This window comes from Asparagus officinalis, chromosome 3 (genome assembly GCF_001876935.1).
Source record: "Asparagus officinalis chromosome 3, Aspof.V1, whole genome shotgun sequence".
Lineage (NCBI taxonomy): Eukaryota > Viridiplantae > Streptophyta > Magnoliopsida > Asparagales > Asparagaceae > Asparagus > Asparagus officinalis.
Window position 1 is genome coordinate 48,682,288 of NC_033796.1, and position 23,046 is coordinate 48,705,333.

A 23,046-nucleotide genomic window follows, 5' to 3' on the forward strand; every position below is an offset into this window, starting at 1 on the left:
AGTGATGTACTGACAGAATGGACACCTATATGTTAGGAGATCGTCTATATGCTCTTGAGATGGGTTTCACTAGTTTCAAATAAGGCTCCAGCTATCTCATGGCTAGTACACAGTAGATCAGGCTTGCCTCATAGCTCAAATCGACTAATCTCACTAGTATTAGTACTATATAGCCTCAGTGCTTCATGAGATGAGATCTAGATCTCAGGCTCGCCCACCTTATCCACCTCCACACTCTTTTCCCTCACAGTAGGATCCACCACCATTCCCACCATCACGTCATTAGCCTACTACACACCTCAAGGATAAAGAGGATATCGACAGTACTGATACAGAGATAGATGATGAGGATGTGACTATTACTGGGTTCGATGATCATGATGATGAGGATGACGATCAGGATCAGTCTGGTGATGATGAGCAGTAAGGGATGTTTTTGTTTTCATATCAACCCCACTTGACTTTTATTTTGGCATGTACTCATATTATATACTATGATGTTTCTATGTTTGAGTATTATTGCTAGTATTATCCTTAAAGTCAATGCAAAGTCTAGGTGTGAGTGTGTGACAAGTTTTCTCTTAAGATTTCTTTTATTTCTTTTCCATTTTTTCTTTCATTTTATTATTATTATTTTCATTCTCTCTCTCTCTCTCTCTCTCTCTCTCTCTCTCTCTCACATAAAGATCTTACTTGCCAATTTGATTAAGTTAATTACTAAATGATCTACTTGATAAACTTTTAAACGCTCTAGTTCTTACTTTGTTTTATACTCAAGTTGACCTTTTATAATAACACTAAATAAAGATCTTAAGAAATAATTTTTAATATAGGATACTTTACTATAGCTCAACTTAGACTTTTAATTAAAGTAATGAAAATTTTGTATTCGCAGCTTAGAGTAGAAAATGATTTTTCAAGTTTTCTTGATATTCATTAAATGGTCACTTAGATAGGCCGATAAAGTAGAATAAAATTACTAAAGAATAAATAGTATTATAAAAAATACTAGAATTTTTTTATATATAGTTATATTTATATATATATTCTTGAAAAATAAACAGATCAAGAGAATTGAAAATTATTTAAAATAAAGAGTGATTATGTTCTTTTCAAAACTTTTAATTAGATTTCTATGTTAGACTTGATTTTGTATAAGTATAATAAAAAGATTTTTAAGTTATTTACCTTGGAGTATACATATAAACTTTTAAAGTAAGAACTAAGATTAAATTAGATTGTTTAAATTTATCAGGTGAATTAGTTATGTATTGACTTTCCCAAATTGGCAAATTAACTCAATTTTATAGGTATATTCACTACAAACTCTCACGAGAGTAGAAAAATGTGTTTGATTTTTTTTTATTGTTCATCACTTCGACAGATATGCCTTCACTCGGGGAGGAGCCCTTATCCAAAAAGAAGAGAGATTCAAAAGTGACATCCAAGCTTGTGGTCGCAATGCCGCCACCATGCAAGCCCATTGATATCTTTATAGTTTATGTGTGAATTTTAATATGAATTATAATCTTGATTCGAGTATTTTGAAGTTACATGTGCATGTCTTGTGCTATTTTCTGCAAACTATTTTTGTGAACCAATATGTATTTCTCTATTTCACATTTGAATAGTTTTTATTTTAATTATCAAGTAAATTGCATATACTTTGTGTGTTTTCTTTTGCTAATAACAAAAGGGGAGAAAGGTGCAATTTAAAATTTTATCAGTGTTCATGCTTTATAAAAGTTTTTCAAATTGATTTCATGATTGATTTTTGGATTTCAAACCTTTTGAACACTCGTGCTTTGTTTCAAGAGAAGTTTCTGGAAAAAAATATACATATTTATACTTTCATGTATTCATATTTATAGGGGGAGCTTCACATAAAATATATCTTTTGCATAAAACGTGTTATGTGCCTATTTTGTACTGAATATATATCTCACATGTTTTATATTATGTATTTCAAATTTGGAGTTTCGTATTATTAAAATGGGGAGATTATTAGAATGTCATTTGTATAATATCTCTTGTTTGACTAATAATAAGAATTTTTAGATAAAAACCATCTTAACTTTTAGTAAAATCGATACTTACCATCTTTAGTTTTATTTTTGGCAGAAACCACTTTTACTTGCCTTTATCCTTTACATGTCACACCTAAAGAGCACATGTGCATAATTAATTATTAAAACAATTTTCTTATATTTTATATATTAGTCAGGGGCAGTTAGTTAGGCGTATGATAGCGGGCGATTTTCTCCTGCTATCGTGTGCCACTGCCTGGATCTCGTATGAAGAAGAAGAAGAAGAATGGCAATAGGGGGATTGTTGATGCTACTTTGAGAGACTCGATCTTCGTGTACCCTTCCTCATCCTCTGTGGGTGAAGCTGAGGGATCTGAGGAATCAATGGAGACAAATGATGCTATGGAAAACAATGGAACAGTAAAGGTTCTTAGAGCTTCATCCAGGAACTTAATGGAGATGGAAAGCATTGGCCCTAAGGGAGCTAAGAAGAAAATGCTAATGGAGGAGGTCCTATCTAAATCAAAGTCAATTTCAGAACCAAACCTTCTCAGATCTGGTCCAGTTCTTGCTCGTCAACTAGGTGAGTCTCCTATTTCCCCCTCTTGGGCTGATGAAATGGAAGAGGAATTGAAAAATGTTTTGAATGAATCAACGGTGATGATAGATGATGATCCTAAGATTTTTACTCCTTTTGTTGCTCAATCTTCAATTGAGAGGTTGCAGTCTGAGTGTATTAGGATTCCCTCTGTAAGAGTAGAATCTGGAGAACTCAATCTAGAAGGAGAGGAGAAAAGCAAAGAAGAGATTCCAGGTCAGAGAGAAGTGCTTGACAAGGAGGTTACAAAGAAATCATTTGTGAGTTTATTTGCTGATAACAAGAAGCTAGGTAAAGGTCTTGACCTTAATTTCAGTCCAACCTCTCCCACAGAAACTGTATCATTTACTACAGAAGAATGGAGGGAGGGTGTGGATTATTGGAAATACTCCTTAGTTGGACATGTAATAGGGCTGAATGTTAAGTTCAAATCTATGGAGTCATATATCAGTAAAGCATGGGCCAAAATATCAATTCCTAAGATATCCTTACTCAAGCAAGGGGTCTTCTTATTTGAGTTTCATTCTGATAAACAGATGAGGGGGGTGTTGGAAGCTGGGCCTTGGTTCTTTGGTTCAAGGCCTTTGATGCTAAAACCATGGTCTATTGAGATTGAAATGGAGAAAATACAGGATTATTCCCACCCAATGTGGATTCAACTGCCTAATCTGAAACTCAATTTGTGGAGTACAACAGGAATAAGCAAAATCTCTAGTTTAATTGGATGTCCTATAACTACTGATATGCTTACTGCTACTAGACAGAGACTTAGCTATGCTAGAGTACTAATTGAGGTGCAATTACCCCTGAAGAAACCTCTGCCAGACATAGTTGATTTTCAAGGGCCAGATGGAAAAAAATACAGTCAGAGGGTTATCTATGAACTTAAGCCTAGATGGTGTTCAAACTGTAATATTATTGGGCATGATACTGACAATTGTAGAAGACAAAAGTTCAAGAAAATATGGGTTCCAATTAATAGAAAGGAAGATTCAGAAACTCAAGTAAATAGTACTCTGTCAGCTAATACTGAGTCTGTGCATGTTTCTGGTGGTCAGGCTAATGCTTGTCTGGCTGAATCAAACAGTAAACATGCACAAAAGGTATCAGAGGCAAATATGAGGATTGATACTGGAAAAAATGCTCATGTTTTACCTGATAAAGGACAAACTTTATCTTCTACACCTGGAACTCATGTGTGACCTGATAAAGGGCAAACTGAATCTGGGAAACATGCACAGCACATGAGGTCTGATATTGAGAGCATTAGACTTGGAAATTCTGGTTTGGCAACTTTTCATCAAATTTCTTCTCCAACAGTCAATGCTTCGGGGTTTTCAAGTGTTAATAGGACAAATATTGTAAGAAGAGTTTTAGCTAGAGCTTCAGGGAATCAAATTCAGGTATCCACTTTTTCTCCTCTGGAATCTCATACTCTAGATTTTGATCCCTGTTACATAGATAGGGGGAGAGCAATAATGCACTTTGCTATTTGGAATATTAGGGGATTTAATAAATGCCCTAAACACTTAATTGTGAAGCAATTCATTCAAGACTATAAATTACCTTTTATAGCTCTTTTGCAAACAAAGCTTTCTGCAGTAAATATGTCTAAAATAGCTCAAAAAATTGTTAAAAATTGGGAATGGATTTCTAATATTCAAGAAGCAGGTAATGGGAGAATTTGGATTCTATGGAATAGTGATATTCTTTCTATTCAGTGTGTCAAAACTTCAATGCAATATGTTACATGCTCAGTCAACACAAAGGATGGCAGGTTTTCTTGCTTAATGACCGTGGTTTATGCTCTGAATCAAAGAGATGGAAGAAAAGTATTATGGCAGGATCTTCAAGTCTTCAAGCTATCAGTTGATTGCCCCTGGCTAGTTGGGGGGAGATTTTAATGCCATTACTAATGGTGATGAAAAGCTGGGAGGTGCACCAATTACAGGAGCTGACACTGAAGATTTTCAGCACTTCTTTTCTTCTAATCAACTGGTGCATATCAAGACTACTGGGTGCTTCTACACTTGGAATAACAAGCAGGAAGCTGATACTAGAGTTTGGAGCAGATTAGACAGAGTTTTGGTGAATGACCTATGGATCCAACAGTATACATCAAGTCAAGTAGACTTTTTGCAGCCAGTTTGCTCTGATCATTCTCCAGCTCTCCTTACAGTTGGAGATAATGATTTTCAGGGGAAAAAGCCATTCAATTTTTTCAAGATGTGGACTAAACATACTGAATATCTCTCTATAGTCAGATCTATTTGGCAGTAGGATGTGCAAGGTTATTATATGTACAAGCTATCTTTTAAGCTGAAAATGCTCAAACCTGCCCTCAAAGAATTAAATAGAAGACACTTCATGAATATTAGTGAACAGGTGCTAAGAGCCAAACAGGAGGTATCTGATATTAAAAATAGGATGAGTACTGATTTATTCAACTCTCATCTTATCTCCAAAGAAAAAGAATGCTTGAAAAAATACACCTCTTTGCTCCAATGTGAAGAATCTTTTTATAGGCAGAACATAAAATTGGCCATTCAAGGAGACAAATCCTCTCATTTCTTCCATTCAGCCATGAAAGCTAGAAGGCATCAAAATAGGGTGCTGTCTCTATATACTGAGGATGGAAATAGAATATCTAACATGGACACAATCATCAATGAGCTTATTAAATACTACATGAGTTTATTGGGAGTTTCTGGTAATGTTTCTGAGCCTGACATTACTACTATAACCAATGGACCTATTCTCTCATCAAGTCAAAGAGAATTCTTAGCCTCTCCTGTCACTAGGGAGGAAATAAAACTTGTTGTCTTCACTATGTCTGATGATAGAAGCCCTGGTCCTGATGGATTCAGCTCATTATTCTTTAAAACTGCTTGGAATGTAATTGGAGGTGAGATGTGTAAAGAAGTGGAAGAGTTCTTTTATACTGGCAAGCTCCTTGGCACATTCAACTCAACCTTCATCACATTTGTGCCTAAAATTCTTAATCCAAGATCTCCCTCTGATTATAGACCTATCTCTTGCAGCAACTGTGTTTACAAAGTAATATCTAAAATTATTGCCGCTAGAATCCAGAATGTTATTGGTTATCTGATTGATGATGCTCAGAGTGCATTTTTCAAGGGCAGGCTTATTTCTAACAATATTCTCCTAGCACATGAACTCTTAAAACACTATGGTAGGAAGAATATCTCTCCAAGAGCTGTCCTTAACATTGATTTGAGGAAGGCATTCGACACTATAAATTGGAGTTTTATCAAGGCTATGCTGACAGGTCTGGGATTCCCTGATAATATGGTTACATGGGTGATGGAATGCATCTCTACCTCCAAGTTCTCTTTGTCACTTAATGGCTCGTTACATGGCTACTTTGAGGGGGCTAGAGGATTGAGGCAAGGAGATCTATTGTCTCCCTATTTGTTTGTGCTTGGTATGGAGTATTTATCCAGAAAACTCAAAATTCTCAGCACATACAGACTGTTTAAATACCATCCAAAATGTGCTAAGATGGGTATTACTCACCTGATTTTTGTTGATGATTTACTACTCTTTTGTAGAGCTGACATGGATTCTATAGCCAAAATAAATATCTGTCTCCAGGAGTTTAGTAAAGTATCTGGATTGGAGGCCAACTCTTATAAAAGCTCTGTCCTCTTGAGTGGGATTGAAGACATTTCTAAAGTTCAAATATGCTCATATTTAAATTTTCCAGAGGGTTCTTTACCTATGAGATACTTAGGAATGCCATTGGTCTCTAAAAGGCTCTCTTATCTGGACTGTTCATCATTGATCTCAAAAATTTCAGATAAACTTCAAGACTGACAAAGTAGGAAGAACTTATCTTATGCAGGGAGGATTCAACTTATAAAAACTGTTATCTTGGGTATTCAAACATACTGGACAAGTAACTATATCTTGCCGATCAGGGTATTGGAAAAAATTAATATGCTTTGCTCTGCTTTCTTATGGAGAAGCAAAATCCATCTAGTCTCCTGGACAGAGGTTTGCAAGGATAAAAAGATAGGAGGTCTGGGGTTATTCTCCTCCAAATTGCAGCAATCAAGATGTTATGGATGATACACTCTAAAAAAGAGATCTTGTGGATAAAATGGGTGCATGGAAACTACTTAAAACAACAGGGGATTTGGCAAATTCAACCGAGAAAAAGTGATTCATGGATGTGGAGGCAAATCCTAAGGGTGAGGGATTTGGTATTGAGTGTAGGATCTGAAATAGATACACTAGAACACTAGAGGGGGAGGTGAATAGTGTTCTTTTAAAATTATTGTAAAGTAGATAATAAATTACAAAGAAAAATGGCAATCTCAGAAATTTGCAAACACAAACACAAGGATTTTATACTGGTTCCACAAATCCGGTGTACATCCAGTCCCCAAGCAAATCCCGCTTGAGAGTTTCCACTATGATTTTGAATAAACTTACAAAATCAAACGCAAACCTGACTAATTTGTAAGTCCCTGCAAATTGCAACACCAATTGACAAACTCCTTGCCAATTTGAACTCCAATCTCTAAGCCAAGAGATTAACCCTCTCACAACCGAGAGAAAAACTTGTTGTAGGAATAACACAATGATCCTATAAGCCTTGAATGTGTAGTGAAGTGCAGTAGTGGCTTATGATTCTTTTGATCTCTGTAAAATTGCCTAATTGATTTGTTTTTGATGAAAGTATATAGGCAATTTCAGAAACTCTCCTTTTTCAGAAAATCAGAATGTTTTTTACTTGAAAAATTACACAAAGATCAAAGCTTATGGGTATGTATCCTTATTTTATTTTTCTGAACAAATAACCTATATATAGCCCTTGAAAAGACAAGTTTTTAAAGTTTAAAAACGTTTAAAAACGGCCAAAAACTGTCAGATATTCAAATTCTGAAAACTGAAAAACTGTCTGTTGTAGTCGACTATTGTAGTCATTAGTCGACTACACTGAGTTCAAACAGACTCTGTGTTTTCAGAAAGTGTTCTCAGTAGTCGACTATAATGCTCATTGGTCGACTACACTGAAATTTGACAGAAACTTGAAAACTGATATTTTCCTTCAGTAGTCGACTACTGTAGTCATTAGTCGACTACACTGTAAAAAGACAGAAACTTATAAATTGGAATTTGAGTTCAGTAGTCGACTATAATGTTCATTAGTCGACTATACTGTAAAAATACAGAAACTTATGTTTCTGTCAAACACCTCAGTAGTCGACTATAATCTCTATTAGTCGACTATACTGTAAATTGACAGAAACATGTATTTGAGTTCTATACATGAGTAGTCGACTACTATTCTAATTAGTCGACTACTAAGGTCAAAAATTCAGTAAAAAGGAGTTTTTATAATTAAGTAATGCCTTGATATCCACTTGCACTTGTACAGATTCTGATATTGAAATCTGCATATGAAAGTTAGTGCACACACAATATAAATTGTTATCATCAAAACACTATCATGGAGATATGATATTCAACATTCTCCCCCTTTTTGATGATAACAAATAATTTATGCATCATATTAAAACTTAAAATATATAATACTTACCCCCCCTGCATATATGCAAAGTTTTTAACATACATAATAAAAAACACAAAACTTAACTATTTCTCGCCCTTTGTTATCAACAAAAAGAGGAATTTAAGCATAACATAATTTCGTCAACATGAGCTAACACTTCAAATAAATCATCCAAGTTATGAACATAGTCCATAACTTCACCCATCCATATTGGTAGGCAAAGACTTGCCATAAAGACTACAAGTTCCACAATGTTCATCATCATGATCTGTTTAAAATATATAGCAGTTATATTAACTAAACAAAATAGTAGCAATTCAAATAGTAAACTTAACATAGTAGCAAACTTAACACACAGTCATATTGTAGCAAATTTGACATAATAGCAACACAACCACATAGTTTTAAACATAAAAACATAATTGTTTTGACAAATAAAAACAGAAACAAATCCTAAGATACTGGAGGAGGTTGTTGGCCTTGAAAATATGAATTAAGATTTGAGTCCAAGTCTTCAAACTTTTTGATTAGCTCTTCTTGATTACTGATGATGTATCTGTTTTGTGCATATAGAGCTCTTTGACCAGTTTCTGTTAGACCCTAGAGGGGGGGGGTGATTAGGGTCTTATGCTAATCTAATCCGATTAAATACCAATTAAAACTAATTAACAAGTTTATTCTTGCAAGATAGATATACAAAAAATTATGTGCAAGAATATGCAATATACACAAGGTGATATATCCTATATGTTAGAAATATATGCAAGGATATATAAACAATAAGATATATCCTAACAAAGAGATATAGACAATGTATGTGCAAGGATATAAAACTAACACAAGAGTAAATACTCTAAACTAGATGAAGGGCAATATAATCAACAAGCAATATACAAAGGCGATAAAAGATATGAACATAAAAGTAAGTGCGCCAATGCAATCACAAACAAACAATATGATTACGGAGTTCGGTCCCCACGACCTACGTCTCCGCTCCTCCCCTCGAGGAGATCTCCACTATCTCAACCGGGTTTTCTACGTTCACCCGAATAACGTTTTAACCTCACAATACAAACACTATGCAATCACACCTCACACACTAAGTGTTGGTCCTAGCCCGTGTCCTCCTCCTCAAGTGCTCGGTTACAACCTCTCCCTAGGCACGTCAACCGATGCCACTCCTCTTGGATTCGACCCCGTCTCTCACCACACACTTCTCTCGGTGTACAAGTGTATTACAAGTGAATCCTCACAATTAAGCACAATATAATAAATGAGATTGTTCTCTAAACAAGGTGAGAACTCAATTAAGCACAACTCTTAGTCACAAACCCACAACCCCAAATTATACTATGAGAACAAGGAGATAAAACAATATAAACTCAATATGAAATCTAGCTTATGAAATTAAGAACAAACTTATAAAATGCTAGAATTGAGTTTAAGGAAACTTCTCTATAGATGACAAGAGAGTGGGAGAAGAGTGAATGCTCAAACACCAAAGGATGATCTCCACTTGCTCTTGTGAAATTTGCTCCACAAACCAAACTCTTGTAAATGCTTAAAAGCTTTTTAAACAAACACTAAACCCTTAAACAAAACTCCTTAAACTTGTTTTTAAAACTCTCTTTAAAACATTCTTGGATTACTTGAGAGTTGAAGACAATGTGGTATTTATACCCTCTCACAACTCAGCCAAAAACCCCAAGCAAAAAGACAAAATAAAATCAATTTAAATAGTAAATGAACTCCAAAAATTATGAAATTTTGTGGGAATGTTCTAGACATGTAGAATAACCTGTCAGAGAAAGAATTTAGGAAAAATATTTTCCCAGTTGAGAGAAATAAATGTTTGAACACAAAAATACAGTTTCTGAAAATCTGCTGTGATACACGATTTTGTAAAATCAATTAGGCACAGTAAATAAACTCCAAAAATAGTAAAATTTTGAGGTAAGTTTCTAAACATGTAGGTAAACATGTCAGAGAAAGAATTTTTCAAATATCACTTCTCATTTGTGAAAACTCATCAGTTTTGTAAAACATGCACGAACATGTGCACGAACGAAAACGTGAATTTGTAAATTCCTTTAAACATAACAAATCAATTTCAAACTTGATAAAACTTTGAGAAATGTTTGCAAATAATATTTTGAGCATGTTACAAAAAGAATTTTCCAATTTGCATTTCTCAATTGTGAAATCTCATTATTTTGCAAAAGTATTCAAAACATGAAAAACCCAAAACCATGCATGTATATATATAACTATATATATACATAGAAACCAAATACGTGTGTGTATATGATATTGAGCTTAAGGTACTTAACACACATAATATAAAACCTAAACTAGATTACCCAAGCCGATCTTGATCTTCAATAAGCTTGACTTGATAGTTTTAAACATAATAACAACCACATAGTTTTAAACATAAGAACATAATTGTTTTGACCAAAAAACAGAAACAAATTCTAAGGTGCTGGAGGAGGTTGTTGGCCTTGAAAATATGAATTAAGCTTTGAGTCCAAGTCTTCAAACTTTTTGATTAGGTCTTCTTGATTGCTGATGATATATCTGTTTTGTGCATATATAGCTCGTTGACCTGTTTCCAGTTCTAGGATACGTGCACTCAAAGTATTGTATTGCACGTCTGAAAAACATGAAGGTTCAGTAGGAAATGGTGGAGGTTGACTTGAAGAGGCTCCAGCTTGAGTTGAGGTTTGTGGAATATCTTCTTGTTGAAGTTCAGGTTCATTTTGAACAGGTTCATTTTGAGGATTGTGATCTTGGATTTCAAAATTTGTCAATTTCATCCTAGTTAGGGCATTTGAATCAAAAAATTCAATTGAACGGACAACAGATTTTTCAAATTTGAGATCGACATGGAATTTGTCAAAGATCTTAGTCAGGAATGCACCATAAGGAAGAAATCCTCTAGGAATGGTCAGAAGATTGTCAAAATAAACCTCAGCCCAATTAAGTTGAATATTTCCCATAATAGCATATAGAGCTTTTGGTAATTCTAGAGAAATAAAATGAAAACTTCCAGTTTTTGGAAACAAGTTATAGGCTAGGATACGAGCAATAAACCTAGGAATTGGACGAAGCTTGTTTGAATTATTCAAGGGTTTTCCATGTCCAGGAAGAAATATGTGATTAGATAACAAGTCTGAATCGTTCATCCTAACAGAGCTAAGAGAAACTCCTTGATAAGGAATATTGAATATTTTACCAATTGATTTAGTAGTTAATTCAATTTTCATTCCTTTAACAAGGGTTTTAATTTTTTCAGAACCACCAATTGTACCCACACGTTCTATATTGGTATAGAACAGTTGCACAAGAAATGTGTATGATGGTTTTCTATTTTCAGCAGAAAATAACTCAAGCAAGCCTACATTTTCAAAATAAGAACTGAAGTTCCATGGAATGAAATCATCGAACTTCACAAATCGTCCAGGAAGAACTTCAAAGGATGATATTTTATTAAATTCTTCCAATAATTCAGGACTTTTTAAATAAACAATGATTTCATCATTAACAGAACTGTGAGTTTGCTTAGCTTTCTTAGCCCTAGACATGATGAACTAGATAAATAACAAGATAACAAAAGAGCAAGTTTAGAATTATACCCCAAACTGCAGAAACCCTAGATTAGTCGACTATAGCTTGGAGTAGTCGACTACAGAGCTTGAATAATTGAGAGATTTGAAGAAATTGAAGAGAATTTTAAGGAAATTGATGAAATTTGATAGAGGTAAGAATGCCCTAACTTGGATTCAAAGTTCTGAAGAGGGGGAAGAATATAGGTTTCGGTTTTGGGTATAGTTATAAGTTAATTTTTAATTTTTAATTTGTTTTTAGAAAATGAAATAAAATGTAAGGTTCAGATTTGATTTGAAATGAATGTAGGGTCAAGATTAGATTTTAGATGAATGGTTAGGATTGGTGCAGTTAAAAATGAATGGTTGAGATAATTTTTACTTAAGTGAAACGGGTATGGTTATTGGATTTTGGGTTTAAAACAGAAAAAATCCACTCGTCTTAAAAACTGAAGGTTCAGAATTAGTAGTCGACTAATAGTCAAAATAGTCGACTACACTGTAAATGACAGAAAGTTAAGTTTTAGTTTTTAACTCAGAGTAGTCGACCAATATGTGAAGTAGTCGACTACACTGTAATCAACAGAAAGTTTATTTTTAATATTTTACATTGAGTAGTCGACTATAAAGTAATTTTTCAGAAAAATTGTTTGTAAGACTTCTGCATGTAGTCGACTATAAGGCAAATTAGTCGACTACTTAAGGTTTAAATTTATGTATTTTAGTTTTAAAAATTAATTTAAATCTTCAATTGAACATATACCTAATTCCCTTCTTAATTTAATATAAATTTCTTCTTTTAGGCGTTTTGTTAATATATCTGCAATTTGTTTATCTGTAGGAATAAATTCTAATGATATGTCACCTTTAAGCACATGATCACGTAGAAAATGATGTCTAATATTCTGTAGGAATAAATTCTAATGATATGTCACCTTTAAGCACATGATCACGTAGAAAATGATGTCTAATATCTATGTGTTTTGTACGTGAGTGTTGCCTTTAAGCACATGATCACGTAGAAAATGATGTCTAATATCTATGTGTTTTGTACGTGAGTGTTGAATAAGATTTTTAGATAAATTAATTGCACTAGAATTATCACACATAATAGATGAAATGAGACAATTTATGCCATAATCAGTTAAAGTTTGTTTCATCCATAATATTTGTGCACATGCAAGACTTGCAGCAATATATTCAGCTTCAGTTGTTGATAATGATACTGAATTTTGTTTCTTACTAAACCAAGATACAAGTGAATGTCCTAAGAAATGACATGTTCCACTTGTACTTTTTCTATCAGATTTACATCCGGCAAAATCAGCATCACTATATGATATTAAATCAAAAGAACTATGTTTTGGATAAAATAAACCATAATTTGTAGTATCTTTAATATATCTAAATATTCTTTTTACTGCTTTAAGATGTGAAACTTTAGGATTTGATTGAAATCTTGCACATAAACATACACTAAACATAATATCAGGTCTACTAGCAGTAATGTAAAGAAGTGATCCAATCATACCTCGATAGAGCTTTTGATCAACATTCTTACCATTTTCATCTTTGTCAAGAGATGTAGTAGTGCTCATAGGTGTTGGTTTGCTTGTTGAATTTTCCAATCCGAATCTTTTAAGTAAATCTTTTGCGTACTTTCTTTGATTGATGAATATTCCTTCTTTCAATTGTTTAATTTGAAGTCCAAGAAAGAAATTTAGTTCTCCCATGTGACTCATTTCAAATTCATCCTGCATATTCTTAGCAAATTCTTGACAAAGATTGTTGTTAGTAAAACCAAAAATAATATCATCTACATATATTTGAATTAGTAAAATATATTTATTTATTTTCTTAATAAATAATATTGAATCAACTTTTCCAATATCAAAACCTGAAGTTAAAAGAAATTTCTTTAATCTATCATACCATGCACGAGGTGCTTGTTTAAGACCATATAATGCTTTCTTAAGTTTAAAAACATGATTTGGAAAACTTTCATGTTCAAAACCTGGAGGTTGTTCTACAAAAACTTCTTCATTTATAAAACCATTTAAAAAAGCACTTTTAACATCCATTTGAAATAATTTAAAATTCATAAAACATGCAAATGCAAGTAAAATCCTAATTGATTCTAATCGTGCAACTGGTGCATAAGTTTCATCATAATCAATTCCTTCTTCTTGATTATAACCTTGAGCAACTAATCTAGCTTTGTTTCTAACAACTTGACCAAATTCATCTAATTTGTTTCTAAAAATCCATTTTGTTCCAATAATGGATTTATTTTGAGGTCTAGGTATAAGATCCCAAACATTATTTCTAGTAAATTGATTAAGTTCATCTTGCATAGCTATTATCCATGAATCATCAAGAAGTGCTTCTTTTATATTTTTAGGTTCAATAGTTGAAATAAAAGCATTATGAGCAATCAAATTAAAATGTGATCTAGTAGTTACTTTGTCAGATATATTTCCTATAACTAAATCATGTGGATGATTTTTAACTTCTACAAAATCTTTAGGTAAATCATTTTGTAGATTATCATCTTTTGTAATATCTATCATAGGAGTATCTTGTATGGTATCAATTACATCATCATCATTATTTAGTATAATAGGTATTTTTGAAAAACTTTCATTAAAAGAAACATGTAAAGATTCTTCAATAACTTGTGTTCTTTTGTTATAAATTCTATATGCTTTACTGTGATTAGAATATCCAACAAAAATTCCTTCATCGGATTTTGAATCAAATTTATCTAAGTTATCCTTTGTATTTAAGATAAAACATTTACAACCAAAAACTTTAAAGTAAGATACTTTAGGAATTTTGTTATAAAATAATTCATAAGATGTTTTCTTTAAAATAGGTCGTAATAAAACTCTATTTAATACATAACATGCTGTTGATACGGCTTCTGCCCAAAAATATTTAGGTAAATTACTATCACATAACATGGTTCTAGCACATTCTTGTAAGGTTCTATTTTTCCTTTCTACAACTCCATTTTGTGGAGCAGCTCGAGGAAAAGAGAATGTGTGTGATATACCATGTTGATCACAATAATTTGCAAATAATTCATTTTCAAATTCACCTCCATGATCACTACGTATAGAGATAATAGAAGTTGATTTTTGATTTTGAATTTTCTTGCAAAATATAGAAAACTCATTAAAAGCATCATTTTTATGTTTAAGAAAAATTACCCAAGTGAATCTAGAAAAATCATCAACAAGAACAAATGCATATCTACTTCCATTTAAAGATGCTACTCTAGATGGACCAAAAAGATCTATATGAATTAATTCTAATGGTCTATTTGTAGATATTATGTTTTTAGATTTAAAAGAAGATTTGTGCATTTTTCCTTGTTGACATGCATCACAAAAATTATTTTTAAATGACATCTTAGGCAAACCATTTACTGAATCATTTTTAGAAATCTTAGACATATGTTTAAAGTTAACATGTCCAAAACGTTTATGCCATAAAATAGAATCATTAGATGATGCAATAAGACAATGTTCATTTGAAATATTATTCATTGATAACACATATATGTTATTTTTTCTATAACCTTTAAAAATAATGGTTATTAAATCAATATCATAAATTAAGCATGATTCTTTTTCAAAAACAATTTTATAACCTTTATCACAAAGTTGACTAATACTTAGTAAATTATGTTTAAGACCATTAACTAATAAAACATTATCAATGATAGGTTTGTTTGGATTACCTACGGAACCAATACCGATGACTTTTCCTTTGTTGTTATCTCCAAAAGTAACGGTACCTCCATCCTTGTTTTGAAAAGATGACAACAATTGAATGTTTCCAGTCATATGTTTGGAGCAACCACTATCCAAAATCCACCTATCTTTCTTGGGTACCTGAAATAATAAACATTTACATTTTGGTACCCATACTATGTTGGGTCCTTTAAATTAGCCTTTAGGAAACCAAACCCATGAAGAGTTTGATTTACTTAAATAGTTAGATGATAAACAAATATTTTTAATAAAATCAGAAATATAAAAATTCTTATGTAAAGAAGATAATTCTTTTGGAACCCAAATAGAAAAGAATTTTGATTTCTTTTTACACAAATTTTCAGTTTTATAATCATGCAAATAACAAGAAGGTTTTACAAATATTGTATTCTTTGATTTGTTTTTATTAATTTGAAAACCTAATCCTTTTGTCTTTTATGATTTTCTTCGAAAAGAAAGAATATTATTAAGATTTTCTTTTCCTTTATTAAATTTACTTACATTTAAACATATATCTTCGAAAAGAAAGAATATTATTAAGATTTTCTTTTCCTTTATTAAATTTACTTACATTTAAACATATATCTTCATATCTTGATTTAAAAGAAGAAATATCTTTATCTAAACTATTAATTCGAATATTTAACTTATTACATTCTGATTTTAAATATTTATTTTCATAAGATAAATTTTCATTTTCTTTAAGTAAAGAAAAATTTTCTTCTTTTAATTCAACTAATTGAGAATTAGTAAAAGTAGAGGAATTTAAATCGAAAATTTCTTCAAGTAATCTTTTATTCTCACCTTTAAAAAAATTATGTGAAGTTTTTAATCTTACAAAAGTTTCATATAATTCATTAAAAGCATCTAAAATTTCTTCATTTTCACTTACTTCATCTTGTGCCATGAAACACATGTGAGCACTTTCCTTTTCTTTAATTTCTTCATCTGAGGATGACTCATTACTTTCATCCCAAGTGACCGTCATTGCTTTCCTTTTCTTGTTATTTTGAATATTGTTGAAGTTGTTGAAATAACTCGATTTTTGTTTATTCTTCAACATTGGACAATCTTTCTTCATATGTCCTGGTTTATTACACTTAAAACAAAGAGGGTTATTTGAATTTGAACTTTTAAATTTAAAATTACCTCTTTTGATGAATTTTCGAAATTTTCGTGCAAACATGCCCATTTCTTCATCATCATCATCTGAATCTTCTTTATCGGAAGTAGTATTGAATGCAAGAACTTTCTTGTTCTTAGATTCTTCATCATTCTTCCTATCTTCAAGTTGTACTTCATATGCCATAAGATTACCAATAAGATTTTCAACCGTAAGAGTTGACAAATCATTGGCTTCTTCAATAGCGGTAACTTTCTTTTCCCATTGTGGAGTAAGTGAACGAAGTATCTTTCTTACCATCTCCACTTGAGTATATGTTTTTCCAAGACCAATAAGAGAATTTGTGATGTCGGTGAATCTTGTGAACATTTCTCCAATAGTCTCATTTTCCTTCATCTTGAATAATTCAAATCTGTGCACAAGAACAGAAATTTTAGACTCTTTAACTTTAGTAGTACCTTCATGAGTTACCTCGAGTGTGTGCCAAATATCATATGCGGATGTGGCCGTTGACACCCTATTGAACTCATTCTTGTCAAGTGCACAAAATAAGGCATTCATTGCTTTTGAATCCAAATTTGCATTGTTCCTTTGAGATGTAGTCCATTCCGCGAAAGGAGTAGCTGGTTTCTCATATTTCGTTTCGACGACGTTCCAAAGTTCGTAGCCAATTGATTGAAGGTATATCTTCATTCGATCATATTTCGTTTCGACGACGTTCCAAAGTTCGTAGCCAATTGATTGAAGGTATATCTTCATTCGACACATCCAATAGTTGTAGTTCAAACCATCGAACATTGGAGGACGATTTGTAGAGTGGCCTTCCTTGAATTGTGATGTATTTGACGATGCCATCTTTCACCATGCTCTGATACCAAATGTAGGATCTAAATTAGATACACTAGAACACTAGAGGGGGGTGAATAGTGTTCTTTTAAAATTATTGCAAAGTAGATAATAAATTGCAAAGAAAAATGGCAATCTCAGAAATTTGCAAACACAAACACAAGGATTTTATACTGGTTCCACCAATCCGGTGTACATCCAGTCCCCAAGCAAATCCCGCTTGAGAGTTTCCACTATGATTTTGAATAAACTTACAAAATCAAACGCAAACCTGACCAATTTGCAAGTCCCTGCAAATTGCAACACCAATTGACAAACTCCTTGTCAATTTGAACACCAATCTCTAACCCAAGAGACTAACCCTCTCACAACCGAGAGAAAACTTGTTGAAGAAGAACACAATGATCCTATAAGCCTTGAATGTGTAATAATGTGCAGCAGTGGCTTAGGATTCTTTTAATCTCTGTAAAATTGCCTAATTGATTTGTTTTTGATGAAAGTATATAGGCAATTTCAGAAACTCTTCTTTTTCAGAAAATCAGAATGTTTTTCACTTGGAAAATTGCACAAGAAATCAAAGCTTATGGGTATGTATCCTTATTTTATTTTTCTGAACAAATAACCTATATATAGCCCTTGAAAAGACAAGTTTTTAAAGTTTAAAAACGTTTAAAAACGGCCAAAAACTGTCAGATATTCAAATTCTGAAAACTGAAAAACTGTCTCTTGTAGTCAACTATTGTAGTCATTAGTCGACTACACTGAGTTCAAACAGACTCTGTGTTTTCAGAAAGTGTTCTCAATAGTCGACTATAATGCTCATTGGTCGACTACACTGAAATTTGGCAGAAACTTGAAAACTGATATTTTCCTTCAGTAGTCGACTACTGTAGTCATTAGTCGACTACACTGTAAAGAGACAAAAACTTATAAATTGGAATTTGAGTTCAGTAGTCGACTATAATGTTCATTAGTCGACTATACTGTAAAAATACAGAAATTTATGTTTCTGTCAAACACCTCAGTAGTCGACTATAATCTCTATTAGTCGACTATACTGTAAATTGACAGAAACATGTATTTGAGTTCTATACATGAGTAGTCGACTACTATTCTAATTAGCCGACTACTAAGGTCAAAAATTCAGTAAAAAGAAGTTTTTATAATTAAGTTTTAACTACTATTTTAATGGTTAACATAGGGGATTTCTATAGTTAACCAACACACTAAGCCTGTGTTAGTGTGTTCTAAAATTGTGTGTGTGTGCGTGTGTGTGATCAAGACTTGTACAAATATTCTAAGTAAAGAAAAAAAATCAAATACATTATCTTTTGTTCTTCATTTTCTTCACTTTAAAATGCCTTGATATCCACTTGCACTTGTACAGATTCTGATATTGAAATCTGCATATGAAAGTTAGTGCACACACAATATAAATTGTTATCATCAAAACACTATCACAGAGATATGATATTCAACATTGAGGAGATTTGGGAATGTGTATAACCTGCATAGAATCATTGCTAACTGTCACAATAATGAGACAATGAAAATTTCATCTGTTTACAATGCCATCTCCCAATCTTTAGCAACTGTAACCTGGGCGAAAACAGTTTGGGGAGGTTTGCATTACCCCAAGCATTCGATGATTCTATGGCTTGCTACTCTATCGAAGCTTCTGACTAAGGATAGGTTGTGTCGCATGGGTATATTGGAAAACAATCAATGTGTGCTCTGTGATGATTCTGTAAGTCATCAAGAATCTAGAAATCACTTGTTCTTTGAATGCCAGTTTTCTTCCTATGTATGGAACAATTTGATGGCATGGCTGAAGTATTCGTGGAGGTCCTGCTGCTGGAATCAGGTATTGCGATGGTATAGCAACAATTTGAGGGGGCTTGGATTCAGAAAGAAACTGAAAAGAATGATGTTATCTGGAGCTGTGTATTGGATATGGAAGGAGAGAAATCAGAGAATTTTTCAACAAAAAGCCCGTAGCCCTGATCAACTTATCAAGGAAATAAAGATTTCATTACTCTCAAAAGTTCTTAATGAAGATGTTCCTGAGAACTTGAAGGAAGAAATAGCAAAATTGTAAACTGTTAGTGGAGCTTCAGTTCCTTGTTTGCCAGATATGATTCCGGTAGTTCTTGTTGCACTCTTATTTTAAAATTTGGTGATGAATAAAATTTATTTCATTGACAAAAAAAAAGACATTTTCTTCAGTAGTCGACTATAATGTTAATTAGTCGACTATACTGTAAACAGACAGAAACTTGTATTTGAGTTATATACATGAGTAGTCGACTACTATCCTAATTAGTCGACTATTAAGATCAAAAATTCAGAAATAATGAGTTTTTATAATTAAGTTTTAACTACTATTCTAATGGTTAACATAGGGGATTTCTATAGTTAACCAACACACTAAGCCTGTGTTAGTGTGTTCTAAAATTGTGTGTGTGTGCGTGTGTGTGATCAAGGCTTGTACAAATATTCTAAGTAAAGAAAAAATCAAATACATTATCTTTTGTTCTTCATTTTCTTCACTTCAAAATGCCTTGATATCCACTTGCACTTGTACAGATTCTGATATTGAAATCTGCATATGAAAGTTAGTGCACACACAATATAAATTGTTATCATCAAAACACTATCACAGAGATATGATATTCAACATTGAGGAGATTTGGGAATGTGTATAACCTGCATAGAATCATTGCTAACTGTCACAATAATGAGACAATGAAAATTTCATCTGTTTACAATGCCATCTCCCAATCTTTAGCAACTGTAACCTGGGCGAAAACAGTTTGGGGAGGTTTGCATTACCCCAAGCATTCGATGATTCTATGGCTTGCTACTCTATCGAAGCTTCTGACTAAGGATAGGTTGTGTCGCATGGGTATATTGGAAAACAATCAATGTGTGCTCTGTGATGATTCTGTAAGTCATCAAGAATCTAGAAATCACTTGTTCTTTGAATGCCAGTTTTCTTCCTATGTATGGAACAATTTGATGGCATGGCTGAAGTATTCGTGGAGGTCCTGCTGCTGGAATCAGGTATTGCGATGGTATAGCAACAATCTGAGGGGGCTTGGATTCAGAAAGAAACTGAAAAGAATGATGTTATCTGGAGCTGTGTATTGGATATGGAAGGAGAGAAATCAGAGAATTTTTCAACAAAAAGCCCGTAGCCCTGATCAACTTATCAAGGAAATAAAGATTTCATTACTCTCAAAAGTTCTTAATGAAGATGTTCCTGAGAACTTGAAGGAAGAAATAGCAAAATTGTAAACTGTTAGTGGAGCTTCAGTTCCTTGTTTGCCAGATATGATTCCGGTAGTTCTTGTTGCACTCTTATTTTAAAATTTGGTGATGAATAAAATTTATTTCATTGACAAAAAAAAACAATTTTCTTATATTAATTCCCTAAATCTTTTATATTTTCATGTTACTCCCCTAAATCATCATATTTTCAAATTACTCCCCTAAATTGATGTCATCTTCACCGAAGAGCATTGTCCTCGTCGGAGATCATTGATCTTTTGCTCATTCATTAGGGTTTCGAGGGGGTATTTTTCTTGAATTGGAAGCAAGGAGAGACATGATTGAAGGGAGGCGAGGCTAGGGTTTAGGAGAGAATTGAGGAGTTTTTTCCCCTCAGATCGGAGGAGGAAGAGAGGGATGATTGAGGCAAGGTGAGGTTAGGGTTTAAGATGAGAATTAGGGTTTGGGAATTGGGCGAGGGTTTGGAGATTTGAGGTTGGAGTTTTTTTTTCTTGAAATGGAGGGTGGGGGGAGAGAGAAATGATGGACTAATATCAGAATACAAAAAAATTGAGGGACTAGTATTGGAAAAAACCCTATATTTTAGTAATAAATTAAGGCACACGTACTCTGCACATACTGTAGGTAGGGGTAAAATGGACAATTCATGTGTTTTTTGGGCTGAAAATGTGATTAGGTGTGACATGTAAAGGATGTAGGTCAGTAAAGGTTGTTTCTGTCAAAAATAAAAACTAAAGGTGGTAAGTATCGATTTTGCTTAAAGTTAAGGTGGTTTTCATCTTAAAAAACTAATAAAAATTCTCATTTATTGCTAATATGTTTTGTGAGATGATGTGTTTTAGGTATAAGCAGGTACAAGCAAGATGCAGCTCGAAACAATACGAAAATTAGCACGGAAGTTGATTTCAGCCTTTGAACCATCAAGGGTCAAGAGGCAACCGTTAATGATCAACATCTCATCGATGGTTACATGAGTCAATTAGAGAAAAATAGAATTAGGAATTGTCACCATCATGGTCTACAATGACTCATTGATTGTTATAGAAAATCATCGATGGTTACATGAGACAATTGAAAAAATTTAGAAGCCTGAATCAGCATCATCGATGGCTACAGTTGAACCATCAGTCATAACCAAGGGACTATCAATGGTCGTGATCCATCATCGATGGTTATGATAAAATTTGACAGTTTGTAGGATTTAATATTAGCTATTCATCCACCCGTTTGATCTCCTATTTGCATTCAAATTTGAGTATCTTTTTCCTTTTTATCAAGGTCTATTTAAGGGGAGTTGGATATTATAATTAACAATAAAGTTTAAGGAAGTAAATACACAAATGGCAAGATCTTTATAGGCTTCATAGAGAGTTGAAGAATGAGAGGAAGAGCACCTGCCTTCGGCCATAGGGTTTCCCTTTTATAGGGAAACCCTAGCTGATCTGTCGACAGGCTGTCGACAGCCTAGATCGCATCCAAAACGAGTGTTCGATTTCGCCTGCAAGTCGTCAACTCGCCTGTAGCGCTCGAGGAGCTCGCCCGCTTGATTCGCCTGCGGAAGTCTCAAACTCGCCTGCGTGGGACTCTCAAGCTCGCCAAAGCTCCGACCTCGCCTGCAAGTTGCATCCACCCCCAAATTCGCCCTCATCAACCTCACCTGAGTCGACCTCGAGCTTCTCGCCTGAATCGAGGTTTGATCTACACCTCAATTCCAACACGAAGAACAGTTTGCAAAAGGGCTGTAAGATTATTTTATTTGTGCTTAATTATTTTTGGGGTCATATATCAAACTCTTGAGTTTGATGGTGTACTCAAGCTATGGTAATTTAGAGTTGAATTAGCTAGGGCTAGGTTTGACTACAAACTCAAGTCGTGGTAATTGAGGGTCGGGCTAGCTAGGGCTATGTTTCTTCCGGTTATTGTGACGCGGGTTAGGTTAGACGATTGCTTTAAGGTAGATTCTAAGATGCGGTCTTTGAAGCGTAGTGAATCAAGTTGTGGTTCAAGTGAACTCTCGTCATAGTGAAGAAGAACATTCGCGAGAAAGAAGAGTGGATGTAGGATTTCTATTCTAACCACTATAAAAATCTCGTGTATTCCTATGCTAGTTTGCTTTTTATTTTTTGTTTATTATATTTTCACTGCATTTAATTTTTGTGTTTAATCATAAAATTGTAGTAATCATATTCACCCCCCGTAAGCTTGCATCCCAGTTCCATCATTTTATCCTTTCCT

The 23,046-nt window shown here is 33.3% G+C and overlaps 2 protein-coding genes across 2 annotated transcripts; both read left to right on the forward strand.

Annotated features, from left to right (window-relative positions):
• Nucleotides 19,067-19,618, forward strand: LOC109835067. Its single transcript, XM_020403066.1, has one exon. It carries the CDS (start codon nucleotides 19,067-19,069, stop codon nucleotides 19,616-19,618), a length of 552 nt encoding a protein of 183 aa, XP_020258655.1.
• LOC109835070 lies at nucleotides 20,266-20,817 on the forward strand. The gene has a single exon (XM_020403067.1). It carries the CDS (start codon nucleotides 20,266-20,268, stop codon nucleotides 20,815-20,817), a length of 552 nt encoding a protein of 183 aa, XP_020258656.1.